This window comes from Numida meleagris, chromosome 5, assembly GCF_002078875.1.
Source record: "Numida meleagris isolate 19003 breed g44 Domestic line chromosome 5, NumMel1.0, whole genome shotgun sequence".
NCBI classification, from domain to species: domain Eukaryota; kingdom Metazoa; phylum Chordata; class Aves; order Galliformes; family Numididae; genus Numida; species Numida meleagris.
Genome location: NC_034413.1, coordinates 61,921,107 through 61,935,043, shown reverse-complemented (window position 1 = coordinate 61,935,043; position 13,937 = coordinate 61,921,107). Strand labels below are relative to the sequence as shown.

The 13,937-nt window shown below is 43.4% G+C and overlaps 1 protein-coding gene across 10 annotated transcripts in view; it reads right to left on the bottom strand.

Annotated features, from left to right (window-relative positions):
* Window positions 1-13,937, bottom strand: part of KALRN (kalirin RhoGEF kinase) — a 459,310-nt gene that overhangs the window by 298,901 nt on the left and 146,472 nt on the right. For all 10 annotated transcript variants that reach the window (XM_021400221.1, XM_021400222.1, XM_021400212.1 and 7 more), the window contains exon 2: window positions 9,698-9,772. In XM_021400221.1, coding sequence (XP_021255896.1) covers window positions 9,698-9,772 — 75 coding nt within the window. The remainder of the gene's footprint in view (window positions 1-9,697; window positions 9,773-13,937) is intronic.

Here is a 13,937-nt window from a genome sequence, read left to right as displayed (position 1 = left end):
GTGGAGTACAAAATCTGTCCTGCCTAAACTCCACCAACAGCTGTGCGTGTGCCCGATGTTTGCCTTTGGCTCATGGTGGGCAGTGTCCTGGTCCTCTGAATGACTCCTCAGAGGCCCCTTGCTCCTTCCAGTCCTGCCCAAGTGGGGCTCTGTGCTCTCAGACAGAGCCCCAGTGCCTCGGCTGAAATGAGCACTCCATGATCACTAGAAGGAACCAGGGGAATTCGGTCTCATCCTGGCTGTCCTGTTCCTCTGCCACAGAGAATGAGAATGGGAGAGTAATGTATCAAGGATGTGATTTACGAGGAAATAAGCTCACTTTTATTTTCAGGCCTACGTACATGCATTAAAAAATCCTTATTTTAAGCACATTCTCTCTTTGTTGGATTATTTCACACACCGTAACAATGCCAAAACCATTATATCATGCATGATGTGACCAACAGAAAAGCAAGGCAGCCTATGGAATGGCAAACCAATATAGAAACCGAAGTTGGTGGGAAAGATTTTTTGCAACACAGGAAGCTTTTCAAGGTTTTGAAAACTTTCCCATCATATCAAGATGTAACCAAGGCTTTCAAAAGTTTCCAGATATTCACTGAAGCGGAGACGTGAACTTGAATCGCATCCCAGAAGAACATGCTGCCCACTGCTTAGTCAGGCTCCCCCTCCTCCTCCAGTCCTGATAATTTAAATATTTCTACAAAGTGAAAAAGTGCTAAGAGACAAGATGAAGGAGACAACCCAACCCAGAGTTCTAATCCTCTCCTAGGATACAAAGCACCCAAAAAAGGTGCAGATCTCCCCCCAGCCCTGACCGCTACGATGCTGCCTGTTTGCCTCAGCTTGGTCGTGACCAAAAATTGGGTTTGGGTGCAGGAACTGATTTGCCAACTACATTTCCACCAAAGTGAGTTTTTTAAAAGAATCTTAATTCTGGAAGTTTGGTCAGAAAATTATCTACCTTTCTGCTAAAAGTAATGCAAGGATTGTCAGCTGCAGAAAGGGTAACAGTGACCAAAATATTTCTGCACTGTTTTTGTTTCAGGATAAAACTTCTCCTTTGCCAGTTCATCTGAACTGTCCCTAGGGGAGCAGGATAAATACGGCTCTAGAGTCAGAAGTTATCAGGACAAACTGGAGAAAATGGGTTAATTCTCTTTGGAGGAGGGAGGTTTCATAGTGACCCAGTTGCAGTTTTCTGGATGATGGAAAGATGAATAATTGCCTGAACCGAATCCTTCTACTCCTGTAGCAAGGCTAAACAAGGAGACAGGAGGCAAACCTCAAGAAACCTGAGGTTTAGAAACAAATGTTTCTCATTTGTGATAAAAATTACTGCTCTATGCTTTGAGTAATAGGGTGAAATTATTATTACAAGTGCATCTCACATATTAAAATCCTTCACTTGTTTCCAATTAGTCATGAGCAATCCCTAATTTTTATGAATGCTTGCATTATTTACAACTTTTTGAAGAGCCTGCATGAAGAAATGTCAGATTGCTTCCAGAGCCAACCACAGTGTTTAATTCACTCAAGGACCCGCAGAGTTCAGCAACTGCGGTTGCTCTTTTAAATACTAATAAAAGGTGGCTTTTCTGTGGTGCTTTAAAACTGCAAACCTCAGCCTTACCAGACAGAGTAAATGGGATATTTACACCATTTAATGTAAAAGAACCATTAAAAGAAGACATTCTTTTTGCATTGGCTCTACAGGCGGTCTAACATCTCACACATATCTGTCCTCTTCTGTATCATTATCTTCTCTTTAACTGAGGGAAACAGTGAAGAGCAGAGAGAGAAGAAATCCACCCCAGATCCCACAGCAAGTCATCTGAAGGACCAGGAGCAGAAATGAGGTTTTCTGAACCTTCCAATGTATTAGGGCTTTGTCGCACTTAAGCTAAAAGTACTAAACTAAAACCCTTATAGAAACTGTGTTTTCTTGCAAGCAACCCACTCACAGAAGCTAATCTTGCTTCAAGTCAGCCTTGATTTGCACACTGATTTTACATGCACAGCTTCAAGAAATGGAGGGGAGTGAAGAAGCTCAATTGCTGTAATCAATACATCCCATCTTCTGCCTCCCACTGGGCTCACAGACATGGGATGCAATAATCAAACATGTCATTATGTTTGCTAATTACAGTTATTAAATGCTAAAACAAACAGCTGATAATTTCTAATTGTTTTTCAAGGTGGGCTTTCACGGAGTTTGTTCTGATTCAGAGAGACAAACAGATGGCCTAGTTATTAGTACTTTGGAAAAAGGAGTCTGAAAAACACATGTTCTTCAGGGCAAAAAGTGCACTGAAAACAAATATTTAGCCATATATGCCTTGCATTCCTTCTACAAATCCTTTGTTGACTGCCTTGCCTGTCAGTGGCATGCTTGCCCAGTCTTTCCATCTCCCTTTCTTCTATCTTGTATAGAAACCGTTGCTAAATTCAGTATCTGGTCCCCAAAGTAGAATCACTTATTTTTTCTCCACAAATACTACAGGAGATACTTTAGTGATGCTATAAGGCATCGTGATGAGCACCACTTCTACATATTAAAAGAAAACATTAAAGAAAACTCAGAAAACCTGAAAACAGGGGTAATATAAACAGCCAACAGAAAATTTGGGCAGTTCTCAGTGACATACTGAAGACCACTTTTCTGGTCAAGTCTTCAACTGAGAGAGAAGGGTCTCCAGACACAAGACCCCTGCCCTGGCAGCTGCCTGAACAGAGATATTCATTACTTCAGTGGTGGGCCCAAATGCTTCTGCCTGCAGTAGTTCCAACTGCCCTCAGGTGAGGTAAGGTGTTGGCCAACCCAGAGTTACTAATGTGCGCTGTAGGTATGGGCCTTTCCAAGTCCTGAGAAACATCCATACCCAATAGTACACGAAAATGTGAAATTCTAGCTCTGTAGAAACCTTTCTGGGAATGGAATATATCTGCTTTAATGCAGACTTCTGGTGTATAACAGATAAGGACTCTGTTGTCAAGCCTCATCACTCTGCTCCTATCAACCATTCCATCTTGATGCTTTTCTGATTACATTTATCTACATTTAAGGGTACTCAAATACTTTGCTTCCTTTTGCATGCTCCTTAAAAGCAGAAATTCACAAGAATTAACCATAGAAACAGACAAATACAAGTAAAGGCTCCCAAAGACCTTGTCTAAGATCCTACAACACATCAGCAGTGGAGACAGAAGTAGAACACAGCACCTCTGGCCTCTGTTCAGGTGTCTACTGCAGTTCATATGGATGTACTGCTTCATCTGACCCCTGCTGATCATATACTGATCAATCTTGGTGCTGCAGACTCTGCTGGGACCATAAGTGACTTTCCAGAGAAACTGCAATACTCTCCAAAAGTTATTTCGGTCCAAAATATGGTGAAAAAATGAATGATAATGAAGAGAACTAGGAGACAGAACAAGCTCAGCTGATGCCAGGAGCCTCTATAAAATGACAAACAATATGCTCTGGACTTCTAAATCTAATTGACAGACTTCCTAGTAAGGAAAAGTATCAAGGAATTGATATCCAGTCTTAAAATAATATTTATTTTCCTTTCTCTGCCATAGCTGAGCTCTGAGAGAGTGTGTTTGCTACTACATCTGTGAACAGAGCTCTGTGGTTAAAACTTTTCCAGCTTCAAGAGGCACTAATTTATTGTAAGGGTCTATATAGGATTATCTGTATGACCACATTCAAATTCAGTTGATTCCAAAGCAGGTGATTATAGTGCAATAGTGAAGGAAATTTAACCTCCCACAACAAATCCTCCCTGCAAATTAACATAGCTGCAATGCAGTCACGAGTATCTGATCCACCGGCATGTTGCTCTTTGCAGCATCCTATATCCCAGCATCAAGTGCGTGAACCAAATCCTAATGTCAAACATCTGCAACATTACATTAATGACTGCAGAAACAAGGCTGTGTGCTCCCACCAGACCTCTTGGCAGAACAGATCAGAGAAATGGCTGGAGATGGGATGATCAGCACAGCCACTGGATGAGCCCCTTTCCCACCTGATGGATTTGTTCCACTGCCATGAAAAGTATGGGTGTATGTATTTGAAGAGGCTTGTGGCTTGTAGCACACCTTTTCTTATTAATACAAGTATTTTGAGGTACTTCTTTCATTTTGAATGTTTACTTGTCAACAAACTACTGGGAAAATTGACTCATGTCCCACTGAGGAAATTACTGACACAGTAAAGCAAAACTAAGGACAAGGGAGAAGCGTTACAGAAAAGGAAGAGCTTCTTTGTGTGAAAGAGAAAACTTCCAGAGGAGCTTATTTCTTCCCCTGGATTATGTGGATTTACTGTGAAGTATCCAGGGAGCAGAGAACCATCCTCTTCAATGCTGTCCCTTACTCACACCTAGGCAAATCTCGCTTCCTTTCAACAGAAACACAAAGTAGTTTTAAGATTTTGTCTCCTCTACCACACACATGTTAAATGCACTGATTTAAAAAAAAGCAATGTAGAATCAAAACAAAATAAACCCCAAATCAGCCAAAAGAAAATACCCCACTGCAAACCCTCTTGCTCCTGTAGAGAAAGACAAGGAACAAAGGAGCCCATGGTCACGTTGGTCATGCTGCTGATGGCAGCACAGACTCATGAGCATCGGGCACCATTTTAGTAGAGTAAGAAGCAAAGACAGGCTGCATTCACTATGATCATACACTGCTTGTCCTCCTGATTTGAGGTGAGCACAGAGACACAGCAGTGGCAAAGTTTCTGATGTCACATCAGCAAAGTGAATTATTTAATGAATGGATTCAACACAACTGTCTGCCCAGGTTTGCCATGTCCCAGCAGAGAAGTCCTCAGCAGCTACAGTCAAGTAGCAAGCTAATGGAAGTTCAGGGGGAAGTTCAAGCTATCAGACTTAATAATTGCTACTAGGAAGTCTTTTTCCTCTCTGGCTTAAAGAAGAAATTTGACCTAGAGCTGGAAAACACCATCAGACAAAAAATGTTTCTGAAATTGCACGTTTCAGAAGAATATTTCCATCTCAATTAACCTATATTTTCCTACCAAAAGATGTATTATAAAAAAGTCATCTGCTAAGACAGAGGAGATACCCCGTGATATCTCACCCCTTTGTGAATTTCAGTGCTTCTTGTACATTAAAATTGATTCCTAAGGAAAAAAAAAAAAAAACAACCAAAAATGACACCATAAGCCTACGAACCAAAGTATTTTAACAGAAATAAGAATGTCTTCAGAGGAGATGAGTCTTATCAGTGGGATACAAGTGCACACCCTACTGCCAAATGACAAAAACATTTGGTTGTTACCACATTAATTATCTCAGATGCTACAGTTGCCTCCCTGGTTCCTTATATTGATTTATAAACTCCCAAGCTGCATTTCTACATAAGGACACCTCTTACCTGCCTGTGTAAATGAAGAACAGCCCTCTGCTGAGAAACATATGGAGCTCACTGTGTTCTTTGGGAGTAGAAAGCCCTGTGAGCTGGAACAGGATGGGATGCATACAGACCTTCTTACTTCACGGGCTTAGTTCCTTCCTCTTATTGTTATTTCAAAAGTCCCTATCATTAATTTAAAAGCTAAACTCACATGACTGGATGTGGGGGCCCATGTGCTCTGTTCAAGGAGGTGGTCAGGAGCCCAGTGTGTTTGGATGGCACCCACAGTGTTATTTACATCCCATATGTCCTCCTGGGACTTTTCAGATAAATATTGTGATTGGGTTGATTTTTTGTCTAGTTTTGTATGGGACTTGAACTGTTCTGTGTCTTCACAGGGCAGCAATCCCTACTCTCACCCATGCTACAAGGAAGTACATAAAGGAGAAATATCCCTGCTGTAAGGAGATGGTAGTGGATCTTGCTGAGAGTCAGGAGAGTAAGTGCAGGCAGTGACTAGGCACTCTCCTCAGAAATCATTCCATGTAGTCCATTGCTATGGTTAAGACCTATGGAAAGAATAATGGCAACTAATTCTGCACACTAGCAAATTTTTAGCTAGGTATCATCACAACCTCTAAGTGAAATCAGAAATCCCAGGGAACTTTTTGATTTCTTCTCTAAGCTTAGGGTGCTGATAATGATAGCTATACAGTCCCTATAAGTAAAGGCTCTTCTTTATCCTCACAAATGACCAAACATCTTAAAAAGCAAAAGAAACAAAACCAAGCCAAACAGAAAATGCAGCCTCAGGTCTCATCAAAAGACCTGGAAACTTTACAGTCTAAACTTCCTCATTTCTTCTTCAAAGAAATAGCTGAATCAATGCAGCAGCAAAATTTAGATGAAAGGATGATGAACTAAAACCACTAAGAAAATTAAATAGTCAAGCAATTGCTATGTATTTCTAACAGCATATTTCCTCTTTTTGGAATTTCCGTTGATTTCAGACAACATGAGGGAATGGTATAAACAAGAAGATGTTTTCCTCTAACAAAATATAGAAGAATTGTTGATGTTTCATTTGAAATTTCCATTCCAGAGGAAGAGAAGAATAGAAACTACTAAAATTTGAATCAAAACTTTTTGTGGAAACACGGAATGTTTACATAATTCAAAATTTAAATATTTTGGTTAGTTCCATTCCCAGTACAAATTCCAGTGTCCACATGTCAGCGCTGGGGACCTCCTGAAACCTGGATCTGAACACTTCCAGCACCCAGAGGGCCCCAGGATCTCATTTCTGACCCTAAGTGACCTGTTGTGACTTGAGACACATGTTTTTTGGGAAGGTCAGTGTCTTCCCTCGTAACAGCCTTTACCTCAGAGCAAATGTTTCCCAGACTCCAGTCTCAGAAACGAAACAATTTCTCACCCTTCCTCTCAGATTCATCCTGCCAGCCTAAATTTAGCGCAGCCTAATTGCAAAGTTGTCCTTTTATCTACCAATTTACACTGAGCCTCTCCCTCGGAAGGACCTTTTGGGAAATCTCTGTTTTCCCTTCAGGCTCAGTCAGGCTCAGACGTCACTGTGCCCCTGTTACCAAATCAACAAATTATTGTACCCTTCTGCCTTTTGATGCTGACTCTTCCATGCTCACCCACCCTCTCAGAAAGTGCTGGGAGAGATCCTGCAAAACTCTTCTGGCTGGGATGTAAGGAAAGGGCAAATAGTTTCAGCAGGACCTCTGCATTAATCAACTAAAAAGCTTTTCACATTCTAAGTGTATGAGAAGCTCCAACATGGTAACTTGTTCCCCTCCCTCTCCTGAGGGTCTCATCCACTTCCTTCCATGCTGCACTGATAACAGAAGATCTCCTAAGAATATAATCAAGCAGCTGAACAGCATCCCAAGTTTAACCTTCCTTCCAAAGCAGCATCTGTGTTTCCCAGGAAAGGCTGTAGCCACAGCTTCCAAAATATCACTTTCACCACCTCTCACTGAAAAAATCCACCAAAATAATCTACAACCTGTTTTATTTCCTTTCTTCTGTGCTCATCTCCTCCTTAGAATATAAAAATCAGCCTCTGGCTTGTAGCTGGGTCCCTAATGGTTCCCAAAGCCATTCCATTGCTGGAAGCGACACAGTGAACCACACAGGCAAAGCCAAGATTTTTATCAGGGTTTAGGCAACAAGCAGGCGGCCAAAGCCTCCTCCCGTCCCTGGCTTAATCTGCTGCAACAAGGCCAGTGATGGAAACGATCAGACTGTGATGGCTGGGATGCACTGTGACTGCTCAGGCTCTCTTTCTGCTTATGAGAGCTGGAATGGGATTTTCAGGTGCTATTTCAATATACAGACAGATGAACTTTGGTCGAGTTCAGTCCAGCTTATAAACAGGGTCACTGGAAGAAGTCAAAAACCAGTTCCAGGAATAAAATTGCACCGTTATCCACCCCTAAATCCTCCCTCGGTGCAGTGATGCTGATGCAAAGCTCCATGCTTGCCACTGGCTGAGCCAGCAGGGAGAAAGCACCAGGCACTGAGCCCCAGGCGTAATTTGGGCTGGGTGAATCTGCGCCCAGCTAGTTAAGAGCTGTATTTCAATTCAGAATTTAAGTGCACTTCTGCAAGCTTGAACATGCCCTTGAGGTTGCACAGTGCTGTGGGCAGGTGACCTGCCTGCTCTCCTCATGCTCTGCATGGTTAAGGTGTGGGGCATGCACGACGCTGAAACACAGAGCGGTGCAGCCCTGCCATCCTGAGCTCATTTGCTCTCTGCCACATCAGGGTTGAAAAGACAAGGAGGTGAGTTAGGGCAGATGAGAAAAGAAAAAAACAACAACATGCAATTGAGATGTTCAGCAGAATATTTTGTGTGCAGATAAATTCTGATGGTGTAAGGACAAGATGAACTCCTTGACAACGTCACTGTTCTGTTATCATTAACTGTAGTGTAAAGCTCTGAAGGCAACTAAGTAAAACTCTGCTTTTCCTCCAGGAAGTCTGATTGCAAATGCAATGTGCTCACAGACTCTGTGCTAACTACAGCAAGAAGATATATGGTTGGGTTTTATTTGTCACAGAGCTCAGCAATTTTTTCTTTTTTTTTTTTTTTTTTTTGGCAAACTTTCTCGTATGCGCTCAAAGCGTATTTTAAGAAGTTATTCCATTTTAATTAAAAAGAACCTAGCCATCAGCTGAAGCACTCAAATTCTTGTCTTCATCTGCATACACCAGCCCAGGGAAAGTTAGAGCAGTTCTTAAACTCTGTGCTGGAGGGCGATGCTGGGGCTATTGTAATACACCAGAGCCTCAGCATATTCTTTCTACAAAGGCCCCAGACACCTGTTGCCCACAGCCATTGCATTTGGAGACTCTGGAGAGCAGGTTGAAATCCTGGGGCTGCTGTCTAGAGAGCTGGGCCAGGAACAGGCACATTTTGAGCATGGTTAGTCTATGAGGACCTGCATCTGCAGCAGATCACCGTGAGAAAACCCTGGGGTGTGTTGGCACAGCTCATTCAACCCTCCTCCACACATACAAGGCAAGTTTGGCCCAGGACAGCGTGTAATAAACTGATGGGCTGATGTGAAACCCCCTGGCTCTGAGATGAACTCAGGCACCACGAGGGAAGGGGCTATACAAACAATCCAGACAAGTTGTTGTTATTAACTATTCCATCTGAAGCCAAGAACTAAATTCCAGTATGGCTGCCGCACAAATTCCTCCCTTTTGCATCCCCAGAGCACCCAGTTCAGCTTCATGTCACAAGCAGATCTGCAGGTACACTGTTTTTATGACGACATTCCTCTCTTCGGAGCACTTAAAGATAGCAAACAAGGGGCAGAGCAGGCTGACTGCTTGATGCTAGCTTTCTTCTTGCATTAGGCAAGATCACCAAAAGCAGGTGGAATGACTTGCCCTGGGCAAAAAAACTGGCACTGGAAATGCCCACTTTTTATACTGTAGTTTGAATGACTTCATGCAAGTTTACAATTGCTTCAGATGTACTTCTAGTGCAAGCTGATTGGAATGGTGAAATAAACACTGGTGATTCACCGAACCATCCTGGGTCCTGAAACAGCCCAGGTCTGGGCTGGAGCTGGGCTAGTTTCCAGCTCTCTGGGTGCTACTGCGTAGCCCTGTTCCACATACAGCCCTTTTTTTTTTTAGCAGAAGAGCTAATTTAAGTACTATCATTCAAACGTGAAACTCATCCCTTGTGGCTGCTCCATAAGGACCAGCATGCAGCAGGCAGCACTTGTGCTGGGATAGAGGGAACTGGGAAGTATGCACTCACCTGATACAAAGGCCACTTTCTCCTTTAGTATAGGAAGGACATCAGCAGCTTTCAAGCCATCATTTCGGAATGAACCTGCAAAAGAGGAAGACAAGAAAGCCACATTAGATGAGAGCATGTACTTTCTGCAAGTTTCACGGACAGCACGTATTTCTTAAAATGAGACTGGAGAAAGTCTGTACCTTGCATAAAAGCACCAAGAGCTAGACCCTTACAGTTGATAAATACCAATAGCATCAACAGAGATATGCTCATGAAAACAACATACAGAGAATCAACTCATCCCAATTCATCAACTTTGAGGATTTCACCACTTCAGAAGTTCTGGAGGAGAAACCAATGTAACTGCATTTGAATAGGCTCTGGAACACAGCCCTAAGAGATTTTTTTAGGAGCATTAAGTGTCAGAAAAGCACTTAGAATTTTATTTCTGGTTGCTGAATTCTTTCTGTGTTCAAGAAAGCAGGACTTTGTATACTCTGCATTAAAGAAATGAGACTTTGCTATTAACTTATCCTACTATGTCAAGGGCTTGAGGACAACTTAAAACACTCTCCTATCTCTGTATATCTCACAGAGGCAATACACACGGAAACCAGGAGAAAGCTGTGTGATTTTAAAAGATGATCACATCCAGAGCTGCAGGCAGAGAGCTTGCTGCTAATGGCCCCGGTGCCCTGGCTGTGTGCAGGAGAGGCAAGAACAGACACCAGTGGGGGTGGTGCCACCAGCAGATGTTTTCACGTTTCTCAGTATTTCCCAGGACAGGTCAGTCCCCTTCAAAACAATGAAGGAATTGGAAAACTGAGCCCTCCTTCCAGCCAGGGAATCCACAAAAGCTCCCCAAATCTGCAAAACTTCCCTCAGGATGAGGGGTTAAATTCCCAAAGGTAGAACACCGTCTGAAGCAATGCCCCGGCTCTGGGCAATGTATGTGCTCATTCAAGCAGCAGCTCCAGAACTGCATACTGGGCTGTGGCCACTGCCTCTGAGATGACTCCAGCTCCTGACAAAAGCCACACGTTGGCAGCTACATCCCAGAGCATGCTGTTAGGTTTTCCAGTAAGGAGTGGGAGAGGGGATATATGAACAGGAAAACCAATGGCTGTAATGAGAGCTCCAAAAGCAATGGTAAATCTGTCTCCAGGAGGGCCCAGAACAGCAACAATGCATTACCCAGTACATAAGTTATTACAAACATATCCCTAATAATGCTCCGTTTCATCCTAGCCCCCAGCTGTTTCTAATACAGTTGTTTTGTTTACTTGCGTGCTGGATCTGAAGCCATTTCTGCATAGCACCATCTAATTTTTCCACAGAGCTCTGGATATACAGCCACCTAGCCAGTTCGTTCCTGGACACTGATGAAGGCCATACGTTGCATCCTTCCTGACACTGCTCTCCTGCCCTTACAAGACTCAAGTCTCTCTGCAGTGGATGAACAGAGAAGGACAGATGGGTGAAGGAAGGGCAGGCTGAACACCGATCCATCTGACACTTCATCCATGCACTGGTTTGCTGGTTCACCATCATCCTACGCACCCCTCCTGCTCTTTCACCTGCAAGTCTCACCATGTTCTACAAGGAAGCTTGAGCATTGCAATCACTTCTTTACCAAAAGAGAATCAGATGTACAGAGAGCATGGTGCCATATACCAGTCACCCCTCAGCATTTCACGATTTTGCCACGTCCTGGCTTAGCATGCTGTCCCCACGCAAGAAGAAAGCATGCCATGCCTGCAGGAGTCACTATCAGAGGAATGTATTCTTGGAAGCTTGGAAACACTGAAGAATTCAAAAAGTGGATGCTCAGCACAGCTGAGTCATTTTTCAGGGCAGATCAATGTTGCAAATGCACAGCTCGTCTCCTAGCAGGGATTCCCTGTGCAGCAGAAGCATCTCACAGTTTTAGGTGAGATGCTGTAATGAGAACCCAGCTGGGTGAGACGGGAAGCTTAAGGCACGTTTCCACATTAAATGCAGCAAACCAAAAAAAGAAGATCTTTCTTTTTTCCCTGCACAAATGCCCCCGATGGCCCAGGGAACTTGCTGCTGCAGGACACAGAGGTCAACAGCTCAAAGGGCTTCCCCAGTGGGCCACAGATCAGCAAACAGCAAAAATCTCCAGGGAACTGTAAAGATTAAGAAAACAAACAAGAGTTTTGGAAAGAATATAAGCCTTCAGTCTTTGGAGTGAAAGCCAAACTCTTAACTCCTGGAGTGAAATATAAATTATCCCTGGAAGGAGCCTCACAGGCTTTAGGATTTCTTTCTCTAAGCAGAGGTCAGTGGCCTCTGTTGGAGTTACTGTCTTGGGCTACATGGACCCATGGTCTGATCCAGAGTTGGTCTTCCTAGAAAAGCTTTAGCTCTACATCTAAAAAAATGCAGCATGCTCTTGGCTTCAAATAAAGATCAGCTGCTGGAAATATGGAAATACTTTCTATGCTGAGAAACGTATGCGTAGGGTAGAAGAAGGCCTCCTGTCAAAGCACTGCATGGGGCTTAATCACTTGGCTCCTATTGCCTTCAGCGGGAGTTGTTCGTCCCAAGTCCCATGCAATGTTTCACGAAAGCCAGCCCACATTCTCGTAGTTCTCAGAACAGATTTGACTATTTAAAAACTTTGGCATGAAGTTTCTTTAACCAAACAAAACTGAACTCCTTAGGCTAAACTCACCCCTTGAGGAGCTCCACTGGAGTCCAAGAGGCAACAGTAGGATTAATCTGGTCCATATTGCTTCTTTCTTCTACCCTTAATAAAGGCCTCTCCTATATGTCTCTTTTTTTTATTATTTTTTCTCAAATTTTATCTCCTAGGTTTATCACAACCTATTTGCCTTCCTACCTGTCTTTTTCCCCCTCAAAGTCTCAGTGGACTTTATTTTTTGTTTCCAGTATAGTAGCATCTTGCCTTTCTACAAGGTGCAAACAGAAGGGACGTCTGATGTGAGCAGAGAGAGGTAGAACAAAGGAGGCTTTATTATTCCCATTGTAGTCTTTGCAAATGGAGACAGAGAGAATTGACTTGTTCAGTGTCAGACAGAAAGTTTGTGCAGAGCTCAACCCTCATTTCCCCAATGCTTCCCCAGTGCTTTGCTCATACAGCCATCCCTTTGTTTCCTGGCAGAATGTCATCCTCCCTTTTCCTTGTCTTAATATTTTCTGCTTCCTTCTCCAGCCTTTCTCTCTCCATTATTCTTTCTTTCTGCTTTTCTGCCTCAAATATTTACCTTTTTTTTGTACGTGCTAAGCTCTCTTTAACCCCAGCCTTCCCTTCTAGCTTGCTATTGTCTGTCCCCACAGGGCTGTGAGCCTTCCTAGCTGGGCTCTCTGAGCTCCACAAGCCATGCACAGGGGCTTAGCTGAGGGCTGCTGGGGCCTTTGCCACTGGGATTTCACTGGCTGAGGCTCATTGGTTCAGAGGCAGCAAGGCCACAGCATGGCACAAGCATTCTGTTGAATAGAGCAACATGTGCTCCGGACTTGTATTTTAGCACCATCTGGCAGAGATAAATAGGCTTGGACACTCTGCATCTGCCGACTGCTCCTCTGCGGATGACAGCCTGATCCTTGATGCGAAGAAAGAACATTTCAGTGCCCTGAGCTCCCCAGGAGCCTGCCAGGATCCCCTGCCATTCTTCCCCACTGCAGGCAGCAGAAAGATTTGACTTCCCAGAGGAAGGACTGAACTGGATTGAACTGAATCTAAAGACAGCACCAGCTAGAAAGAAAGCAATATTAATTTGTAAAAATCATTAACAACTAATATAAATTGGCCCAGAGCTACAAACTTCACCAACAAAGGTTATTATTCTCCTTATTAACTAATAAACAGTAACACCTGGCCTCACAGGAAGCATTTACAGTCCTGGGACTGCAGATCAGACTGGACGGTCCTCCCTCATCTGGGCAGATTAGCAAAAGCTAACAGAGACACTGCAGTAATTACCAGTGGAAGCATGGCTGGCATTGCCTGTGCTCTTCATCCCATGCAGAGCCAAAGCTAGAGCTCGCTTTCAGCTCTGCAATGGAAACACCAACAATCCCTGGGACCTTCACAGACTTGTGAAGGCTCTCTTGCTATATAACTGAAGAGCCATGCAGCAATTGAGCTTGTGCTTAATTAAGTCTACTTATTTCTGCATGTGTGTGTATAAAAACAGTACAGTAGACAAAAAGGTGTGGAAAGTGCCTAATGGGAACCTTATTGAGGATCCAACCATAAAATCTAATCTCC